Here is a 10,166-nt window from a genome sequence, read left to right as displayed (position 1 = left end):
CCGCCTGTGGTACCCTGAGATCATCCTGTCCCGGATGGCAGCGGGGCTCTGCTGGATCCCCCCAGGCAGTGCTGGCCTGAGCGCCCGAGGGAGGAGAGACAGCTCAGCCAGGTGCCCCCTCTGGGTGCTGCCCACCTTGTGTGGCAGGGCGGGTGCCTTGGGGTTTGTTGTGGTGGGGGGCAGCCCTGGGGTCCCCCACCTCCTGTTTTCTGGGGAGCTTGCAGGGTGTCAGTGGCCTGGACCCCACCCCTTTGTCCCTGGTTTCCAAATCCTGGCTCTTCTCCCACCACCCTGGTGCACATGGGTAGTGATGGGGGCAAACCCCTGGAGTGGTGGGGACAGACCCACACACACATCCAGGTCTCCTCAGCTGCTGGAAGCTTTGGGGAACCTTCGAGGCCTTCAAGATCAAATAACCCTCAGCTGGGTAGGGGTGTAGGAGCTACAGGAGATAGGAGAGTCGGGACGGACGGAGAGGAGAGATCTCTGCAGCCAGGGCTTGGAACTTGTGGGTTATTGCAAAGGGCCTGGGTGCAGGGCCCTGCTGGGAGCTGCCAGCCACAGCTGGAGCAGGGCTGAGAGAAGAGAGGGGGAGAGAGGATGAGAGAGAGAAGATGAGAGGGTAAGAGAGTAAGAGAGCGAGGTTCCCGTTACAATACCATAAATCTTCACATTACCACACTGTTACATTTTAAACCCTAAAAACTCCTCTTTGGGCCCCTTCTGCCAAGCTGTAGGGTCTGCTCTGACCCTTGGGCCTGTCTGCAAGCAGAGGGTGTTGTTCCATCAAAAGGGGATCACCTTCAGCTGGCCACACCATTGTTTTCCAGTTGTTCAGTAACTGAGGGGTCTCAAAGCTTGCTTTCATTTCAATCTCGCTTATAGTTTCCATATTCTCAAAATCTTTTGCCAGGCAATCATATTTATAAGGGTTTCCTGTTTGATCTTTCCCAATGTAGGGGTTAAATGGAGCAGCTCCTGGCTCATCCCAATAAGGATGTGGGGGTTGTGGGGGACCTCCAGCCTCCTGCTGCAGCCCCCCAGTGCCAGGTTTCAGGGCTAGGTGATGCTCATGCTGGTGTTTGGGCTGTGACAGTCCCTCAGTGGGGTGGGAAGGTGACTGTGGCCAAGGGTGACAAAGCTGCAGCAGGGACCTTGTCTAGGTGGGAGTCACATAATCAGATTTTGTTGTGTGAACGACTGTCTCTGCCTCATGGGGGGTTCCCCTAGGTCCCCACACCACGTTCCCCCAGAGCAGGGGTGCAAGAGGAAGGTGTCCAGGGGTGGAGCCACACTCTGGGTAATTCAGTGCTTGATTCACCCGTGAGGTAGCTGGAGACACAAGGCAGTGTCACTTTGGGGCAGCAACACCCCCAGGTCTCTCTGGCTGCCTTTTCTGAGGTGAGAACACTCCTTTCTGAGTTCTGCAGGAAAGGAGAGGAGCACCTGGCCCCAGGGGATGATGCTCTGGCCGAGAGGCTTCTTGAGTGTGAGGAGGAAAGAAGAGATGCAGGGAAGCCACAGCTTCCTTCACTCAAGCCACAGCTCAGCTGCCCCCAGGAACTCCTTCCTGGGTTATCTCTGATCCTGCTGTCTCTGCTTCCCCTGCTGCAGAGCCTGGTGTTCTCCTGAACCCCACTGGCACTGTGCATTCCCTGGCATTGTTCCCTGCTTTGCTCTTCTCTTGCAAGCTGCTTTCTGATGGGGTTGTGGAGGCCCTTTGGGGCTGGAGCTGGGGTTCTGGGGGTGCTCTGTACCAGGTTTTCCTGCAGGAGTCAAAAGCACATTTACAGGACGATAGCTGTGCCCATCCTTGGTGGGTGCTCAGACCCAGCTGGGCTGGGGAGGGGGTGCAGAGCCTGTGGGGCTGTTTGTGACCTGAACCCCTTCCCTGGCTCCATGGAGGAGCAGAGCCAGCCAGGGGAGCCCTGTGGGGTTGGGAGGTGTGACACCCAGGACATGGTACCTGTGACATGTGGGTGGACCCACTGACCTGCACACTGAACCTCCACTGCTGTGTAGAGCCAGCTCTTCCCTGCTTCCATCCATCCATCCTCAAAATGTGCCCTGCCAAAGCTCCCTGGGGGCTGGCAGAAGAGCAGGTTTGCTGCTGTTCCCAGAGTTGGAAGCTACCCTGGGACTGGGAACAAGTCCTGAGGTGCCACACCAGTGCTGGGTCCCTGTGGGTGCCCCATGCCTGGGGTCCCTGCCTGAGAAAAGGAGGAGACGGGAGGGCTGGATTTGTCCCAGCTGATCTCATTCGTCTCTCCTGGGGATGCAAACCCCCTCCCCTCATCCCAAGAGGCTTTGCCAGGTGAACTTCTCCCAGGAGTGTCCCCATTGTCCCCAGGAGGCTCAGAGCTGGCACCATCATTGATGCAGGGCTGGGTGATGCTCCCAGTGGCTTTGGAGGTGTCAAGGACCAGGAAACCCAGAGGCCAGCTGGGCTTCCCATGGCTTATGGGGGATCCAGGTGACCTCTCACAGCCATTGGGTCTGTGCCCCTCTAGCAGAAGATGAGGTGTCCTAGTGCAGCCCTGCTGCAGGCGCTGTCCTGGGGACCCTGGGCAGGAGTGGGGGCAGCAGGGCTGTGTGACCATGGGAGATGTGTTCCAGGGAGCCCCTGGCCCACCATGACCTTCAAGCAAGCGTCCATGATGGCCCCGGAGGCCACGGCCAGCACGCTGCCCATGAGCACCATGGAGAACTCCACGGAGGCTGCGGGGCCAGGCGAGAGCAAGGAGGACATGTTCACCAAGCTGAGGGACAAGTTCATGAATGAGCTCAACAAGATCCCCTGTGAGTAGCTCCTTTCCAGGTGTTACCCTCCTGATGGCCTCCCCACCGCACTGGTCCCAGCAGAAGCTGTGGAACCAGGTTTTGGTGGCTGGCAGGGAGCTGCAGGGCTGACCAGGACATGGCCTTTGCCCACAGTGCCACCCTGGGCCCTCATCGCCATCGCTGTTGTGGCCGGACTCCTCATCCTCACCTGCTGCTTCTGCATCTGCAAGAAGTGCTGCTGCAAGAAGAAGAAGAACAAGAAGGAGAAGGGCAAAGGCATGAAGAATGCCATGAACATGAAGGACATGAAGTCAGGCAACCAGGTGATGTCCTCCTGGGCTGCTTGGCCAACAGCCCCTCTGGCTGAGTTATGGGCTGTGTCAGGGCACTCATAGACCAGGCAGCAGATTGGGATGGAGCCACCAGGACCCCGGGATGGAGCCAGGACCTGGGACAGCAGCACTGTCCTCTTCCAGTGTCTGGTGGCCCAGATGGACCAGGCTCAAGCTGGCCTGGACATGCCAATGCTCCACCTGAGCCAGGAAATGTTGATTTAATCCTACCTCCCTCTGGGTCAGACTCATTTTTCTGAGCCTTTAACTGAGAGGGGAGGCCCACCAGGCCAGAACACCGGGCAGTTTGGGATCCCCAGAATGTCTGTGGTGAAGTGGCAGGTGCTGGTAACTCATCCTGGTGGCCAGCCCAGGGCAGGCTCTGGTACCACAGGCTTGGGGCCACCCCAGCCTTTTCAATGGCCGTGACCCATGGCCATTTGGAGGGGGTGGGAGAATTTGGGTATCTGTTCCTGCTTTTCAGAACCATGTGGGCACTGTGGGCATGCAGACAGGGCTGGAGCAGGAGAGGGGGCAGATGTGAGGTGTGATTCCCCAGGTGGCACAAGCCCTGATCCCCCCCCCCCGCCAGGTCTCTCAGTGTAACTCAGTGTCTGTGTAACACAGTGTTGGTGTAACTCAGTGTCTGTGTAACTCAGCGTCTGTGTAACACAGTGTTGGTGTAACTCAGTGTCTGTGTAACTCAGCGTCTGTGTAACACAGTGTTGGTGTAACTCAGTGTCTGTATAACTCAGCATCTGTGTAACACAGTGTTGGTGTAACTCAGTGTCTGTGTAACTCAGTGTCTGTGTCTCTCTTTGCCCACGGTGCCCTCGCTGTCCTGCCCTGGCTGCCTCTGCTTGGGGACACCTTCCATGTAAGTGTCACCATGAGCCTCCTTCATCATCTGCTTCTGGGTGGGATGGGGGACTGGGGACACATCAAAGAGAGGGCAAGGAGCTGGGGCTCCCACCCTATGGACTGTGCTTGGAGAGGCAGCAAGAGGGGTGGATTTCCTGGGGACAATCTATTTCTGAGCCTACAAAGCCTGGAAATGGCCCTGACAAGCCCTTAGCTCTGGCTGCAGTGCTGCTCCAAGCATGGGCTGGGGGCACAGGACCCACCAGCTGCAAGCACCAAACCTCCCTCCACTGCAGTCAATCCCTTGTCCTGGGCACCCCTGGCAGCCCCCCTGTCATTTTGGCTGGACCAGCACTGGGGCCTCCCTGGCAGCTGTGTGGCTGTGGCACAGCCAGTGCCACCCCAGTGCCACCCCAGTGCCACCCCCAGTGCCACCCCAGTGCCACCCCAGTGCCATCCCAGTGCCACCCCAGTGCCACCTCAGTGCCACCCCAGTGCCACCCCCTGCTCTGTCCGTGCTTCCTGTCCCCAGCAGGTGGGTCCCCCTCCCTCTGGTGGGGAAATCCAGGCTCTTGGGACACCAGGAGGGTTGGGTTGCTGAGGTGCCCAGGGCTGTGGGGCTCTGTCTGTCCTGCTGAGCTGGACCTGGCTGCCATTGCAGGATCAACAGGACGACGATGACGCAGAGACGGGTCTGACAGAGGGGGAAGGTGAGGAAGAGGAGAAGGAGCCAGAGAACCTGGGCAAGCTGCAGTTCTCACTGGACTATGATTTCCAGGCAAACCAGGTGATGGAGGGGCTGGGGCTCAGCTGAGGAGGGGGCTTTGCCTGGGGGGGAGTTGAGAGGAGGACAGGTCTGTGCTGGACCTGGGAGGCTCACCAGGGGAGGAGGAGCTGGGTGCTGTGTCAGAGGAAGTCCTGCCCCATGCTGGACTGGAGATGAGTCCTTGGCAGCTGCAGGGCGTGGCTGGGCTGTCTCACTGAGAACTCCTCTGCCCTTCCAGCTCACAGTGGGGATCCTCCAAGCTGCTGAACTGCCAGCTTTGGACATGGGTGGCACCTCAGACCCTTATGTCAAGGTGTTCCTGCTCCCTGACAAGAAGAAAAAATATGAGACCAAAGTGCAGAAGAAGACCCTCAACCCTGCCTTCAATGAGACCTTCACCTTCAAGGTGAGCCCTGCATCCATAACAAGGACCTTGTCTCCCCCTCCAGTCCTTCCCCCTGGCTGTAGCAGCCCCGTGTGCTGACTCTCCCTTCCAGGAGAGGTGATCCTGGCTCTGGGTCCCACTTGCAGCCTGGTTGCTGTCCCTTTGTGCAGGTGCCCTACCAGGAGCTGGGTGGGAAGACGCTGGTGATGGCCATCTACGACTTCGACCGCTTCTCCAAGCACGACATCATCGGGGAGGTGAAGGTGCCCATGAACACAGTGGACCTGGGCCAGCCCATCGAGGAGTGGCGGGACCTGCAGAGTGGAGAGAAGGAGGAGGTGAGAACAGCCCACGGCTGAACCCTGGCTGGGGGCCTGGCGTGGGGCTGGCCATGGGTGAGCTCTGCTTCCAGGACCATCCCACAGCTCGGGGTCCCACTCACTGTGGGGTCCCACCAGGGCACCATGAACATCCTGGCAGTCATTACTGGGATCTGACCTGTTGGTCCTCTCTGTGAAAATGCTTCTATAACAAAAAAATCAAGACTATAAAGTCTTGAGTGCTGTGCAGGGCCTACCTTGTCCTGGACCCGGTGATGAAACCCTTGTGTTGGTGCACAGGGTGCCAGCTTGTGCCTGGGCTGAGCAGGGTCTGGGGGGACCTGCATGTGTGATTGTGTCCAACCACTGGAGTCTCAGGCACTGGTGAGGCTCTGATCTCCCCTCCTTGCTGTGCTTGGCAGCCAGAGAAGCTGGGAGACATCTGCATCTCCCTGCGGTACGTGCCCACGGCCGGGAAGCTCACTGTCTGCATCCTGGAAGCCAAGAACCTGAAGAAGATGGATGTTGGGGGCCTCTCAGGTAGGTGTTGCTCAGGGGTAGCCTCCCCCTGCCCTGCTGGGGGCTCTCAGCATCCTCTGTGGGAAAGGACTCTGGGGGCCTCCTGTCTGGCAGAGCTTGGGAGAGCCCCCAGGGCCTCATTGTGCCTTGGAGGCAGCCCCAGGTCTGGCTGGGGATGAGGGGAGATGGGCATGGGATGCATCCCTGACTCTTGGGAAGGAACCTTCAAACATGGCCCCCAGGATGCTGCAGAACCTGGGTGGTGAAAGTGTCCTCTGCCATTTGCTCCTGCTCCTCCTTGACCTCGTGGCCAGGGACATTTGTTGCCAGCATGTTTTGTGCCTAAAGTGTCTTCCCAGCCCCATCCTGGGGCTCAGCTCTGTGCCCAGGGGTCCTCAGCTCTCTCCAGATGTGCTTTAACCACGACAAGAGCAGTACCTGCATGGCTGGAAGGATTCAGCTTTATTGTGGGCTTTCCTGCTCCAGAAACAGGGGTCAGGCCAGAGCCCACCCAGTGTCACTCACCTGACAGGCCAGTTGTCACTCTGCTGTCCCTGCCTTCCTACAAGGGGCCCACAGCACAGAATCCCAGAATCATTACTGTTGGAAAAAACCTCCAGGACCATCCAGTTCAACTTGAGCCTGGTCCCCACCTTGTCACCCAGACCAGAGCACTGAGTGCCATGTCCAGGCATTGCTTGGGCAGCTCCAAGGATGGGCACTCCACCACCTCTCTGGGCAATTCCAATACCTGACCATCCTTTCCATAAATAAATTCTCCTTGATGTCCAGCCTGAACCTCCCCTGTCTCAGCTTGAGGCTGTTTCCTCTTTTCCTGTCCCTTGTTCCATGGGAGCAAAGCCCAACCCCCCCGGCTGCCACCCCTCCTGTCACGGTGTTGTGGAGAATGAGAGGGTCCCCCGAGCCTCCTTTTCTCCAGGCTGAGCTCCCCAGCTCCTTCAGCCTCTCCTCACTCTCCTGGCTCTCCAGACCTTTCCCCAGTTCTGCTGGATGCAGAAGAGCTCCATCCCTTGGCCACTTGCTCCCACAAATCTTCTCCAGCCCAACCATTTTGTCTTTGGCATCCATCCACAAAGCTCAGACCATCTTTACTCAGGGCAGTCTCTCCCTCACCCTGGGTTGTGATGTCTCCTGGGAGCAGGAGGTGTCCCAGGGGTATCCCCAGGGCACCTCAGCCCTGGCTAATGCCCCATCCTGACCCCCAGATCCCTACGTGAAGATCCACCTGCTGCAGAATGGCAAGAGGTTGAAGAAGAAGAAGACCACAGTCAAGAAGAAGACCCTGAACCCCTACTTCAATGAGTCCTTCAGCTTTGAGATCCCCTTTGAGCAGATACAGGTTTGTCTGATGCCTCCCCTGGGGTGGAAGATGTCCTAAAGGTGCCTGAGTCCTCATCCCAGCCCTCCAGCAGCCTGGGCTGCTCCTGCTGAGCTCCTGATCTGGTCACCCAGGAGATTCTTCCAGTCTCATCTGGGGCCTGGGCTGATGCTGAGGGCAGCTGGTGTGGGGGCAGAGGTGGGAGGCTGGGCAGCACCCATGGGAGATGAACCCCAACCCAGATCACAGCTGAAATTGGGCTTTCCTCTGCTCCTGATCCTACAGTTCTCACCCTAAGCATAACAGGATGGTCCTGGGGGCATTTTGGACTCTTGGCCCCTCCATGTCCTGTGCAAGTCCTGCATGTGCCCCTTGGTCCTGCCCAGTAGCCCACAGCTCTTGCCCAGCCCCACACCACAGCTTGGTGACCTTTCTCAGGTGAATCAGCTCAGGATGAGCTGCGCCCCCACTGGGCTCTGCACTCCTCAGAGAAGGACATGAAGGAAGCAGGGAGGGGGCCTTGCCCCGAAATGGGCCGAATGTAGTTATAGTAAAATCTGATACAAGAAAACTGAGATTTTCTCAGATACAACATCCAGCAGCAGTTTGGATCCTAAAAGGGGAACGTTCACTATCTTAAAAAGATGATTTAAGAATGTTTTCTTCACATTTATTAGAGATTTTCATTGCTTCTTCTTGGGGGATCCCCTGGGCCTATGGAGCTGTCATGGCCACTGCACTTTCCCACCCCTCTAAACAAGGTTTCCTCCTTTAGAAAGTGCAAGTGGTCATCACAGTGCTGGACTACGACAAGCTGGGGAAGAACGAGGCCATCGGCAAGATCTTCACGGGCTTGAACTCGACGGGCACGGAGCTGCGGCACTGGTCCGACATGCTGGCCAACCCGCGGCGGCCCATCGCGCAGTGGCACTCGCTCAAGCCCGAGGAGGAGGTGGATGCGGCTCTCGGCAAGAACAAATAGTCTGCAGACAGCTCACCCAGAGCTCTGATACCTCAGTTCTGCACCCTTCCTTTTGGTTTTTGTTCTGTTCCAAGCTGAAATGCCCTTCGATGCCTCTGGAAGGGTATCCAGGCAGTCCCAATCGCTTCCAGGGGAAGAGGTTAAAGACATGGATGGTTCTTTTTGTTCTTTGGCATCGCTCCCTTCTGCTGCATGTCCCATTGCCTCTGCTCGCCATCCCTTCCCAGAGCAAAGCCAGCAGCACACCTGGGACCTTCCCCAGCAGCTGTGTCACCAGCCTGCAGCATTGCTGCCACCATCCTGCCCTTGGGATCACGTGGGGAGCTGTGGAATGTTGTGTGGAGGTGATGCTGGAGCCTGATGGTGTGAGATGACCAGTCCCACTGTGCTTGGTTGGGGCATGACCAGCAGTGAGACAGAAAAATGGTGCAAAGATCCTCTGAAGAGACCCAGGTGCCTCCCCCTGGCCCTCCCCAAGGAAGGCTGAGGGCCCCTGGCCAGCTCCAGGCTTGGGTTCTCTGAGGAGAGGCTTGCAGGGGCCATGGATCCTGCTGTGCTGGTGGGGTGCTGAGCCCTCGGTGTTGCAGCGGGAGCTGTGGAGGCCAGGCTGGGCACAGGGAGCCTCAGGAGGGCTGCTCCAAGGAGACACAGGGTGAAACGTGGATGCACCAGCAGCACTGTGTGGATCACCACCACCAGCAGCACCACAAGCTCTGTTTTGTCCCCAGAGGGGCAGCGCTGGGTGATTTGCATCTGTGTCCCACCATGGCTGGTGAATCCCATAGATCAAAATGCTTCCATGAGGCAGATTTACAATGAGAGGTCTCCAGATGGGATGGGGGCAGCTCCCCAGAGCTGCACCAGGTGTCTCCCCAGGGACTGTCCATCACATGTCCCATCATTGCTGTGGGCACCCCAGCCTCAGGGCAGCCAGGGGGCCATGGGGAGCTCCAGCCCCACCTGCTGTGGGTGGGGATGGCAAGAGCAAGCCTGGGGCCAACCAGGGACCACAGCCCCCGACCCGCATGAGATACTACTCCCCACCAGGCCATTGGCTGTTAAAGCCACCCCATCCTGCTCCCCTTGGGGGTATAAGCCATATCCATGACCCTGACAGTGGCTAAGAGCTTCTCTAGGCTACTTCTCCTACTGTCCCAGAAAAGGCCCCGAGCCAGAAAGCCAACACAGTTCTCTGCAGCTGGGAGAGGGTCCAGCAGCCCTGCCCAGTCTGTACTGGAGCACTGATGTTAGCTCGTGTCCCTGTCCCAGCTCCAGCCCCACAGCAGCCTCACACTCTGCTCCCTTTGGCGTCCCTGGGCTCAGTGCTGGGGGTTCCAGCCCTGCAGCAGTGAAGGATTGAGCCCCAGGGATGTGCTGGCACTGGGGGTGCTGCTCTGGGGGTTCAACAGCTGGGCTGGGACCGAGGCCCAGGGACACAGTGCCAAAACTGAGCTCATCCCAGAGCTGTTGGATGCTTTAGCAGCTCCCACAGCTCTGACTTCCCAAAGGGCATCCTGGCCCTCCCCAGAGGTGGGGAGATGATGGGACACTTGGTGGCAGTCACCAGGTTTGAAACTTGGCTCAAGGGGTTCAAATGGACACAGGGACCAACCCCCATGCCTGGACGGTTGTGCAGCTCTGGGACAGGTCCCCAGGGCAGGACATCTCCATCTGTGGCAGGTTTGGGGCTCGGGTGGCTGAGCTGCAGTGTGGGAAGGGGATGCTGGACAGGGACCTCCAGTGACCACCTCCACCACCACTGCAGCTGCACTTGGCCATGCCCTGGTGAAGGGGGCACTGGGGCCATGCTGGGTCTGCAGGGGTCATGCAGCCAGTGCTCTCTCAGGGCCATCTCCAGCTTTAATTAGTCCCTTTTCCTAA

The 10,166-nt window shown here is 58.3% G+C and overlaps 1 protein-coding gene across 3 annotated transcripts; it reads left to right on the top strand.

The window, feature by feature from the left end:
• The first annotated feature begins 2,633 nt into the window (after positions 1-2,633).
• On the top strand, positions 2,634-9,708 carry SYT2 (synaptotagmin 2). Of its 3 annotated transcripts, XM_058819588.1 has the most exons (9): positions 2,670-2,799; positions 2,935-3,109; positions 3,483-3,498; positions 4,645-4,761; positions 4,979-5,146; positions 5,296-5,463; positions 5,868-5,985; positions 7,191-7,324; positions 8,079-9,708. In XM_058819588.1, exons 1-9 carry the CDS (start codon positions 2,691-2,693, stop codon positions 8,283-8,285), a joined length of 1,212 nt encoding a protein of 403 aa, XP_058675571.1. In that variant the 5' UTR covers positions 2,670-2,690; the 3' UTR covers positions 8,286-9,708. The 3 variants fall into 3 exon arrangements, with proteins under 3 accessions (XP_058675569.1, XP_058675571.1, XP_058675570.1); XM_058819586.1 differs by lacking the exon at positions 3,483-3,498 and having other exon boundaries at positions 2,634-2,799; positions 2,935-3,104; XM_058819587.1 differs by lacking the exon at positions 3,483-3,498 and having other exon boundaries at positions 2,935-3,104; positions 4,636-4,761.
• The last annotated feature ends 458 nt before the right edge of the window (positions 9,709-10,166 follow it).

The sequence above is a fragment of the Ammospiza caudacuta genome, chromosome 24, assembly GCF_027887145.1.
Source record: "Ammospiza caudacuta isolate bAmmCau1 chromosome 24, bAmmCau1.pri, whole genome shotgun sequence".
Taxonomy (NCBI): domain Eukaryota; kingdom Metazoa; phylum Chordata; class Aves; order Passeriformes; family Passerellidae; genus Ammospiza; species Ammospiza caudacuta.
The sequence above is the reverse complement of the archived record's forward strand: the minus strand, read 5'-3'. Positions and strand labels throughout refer to the sequence as shown.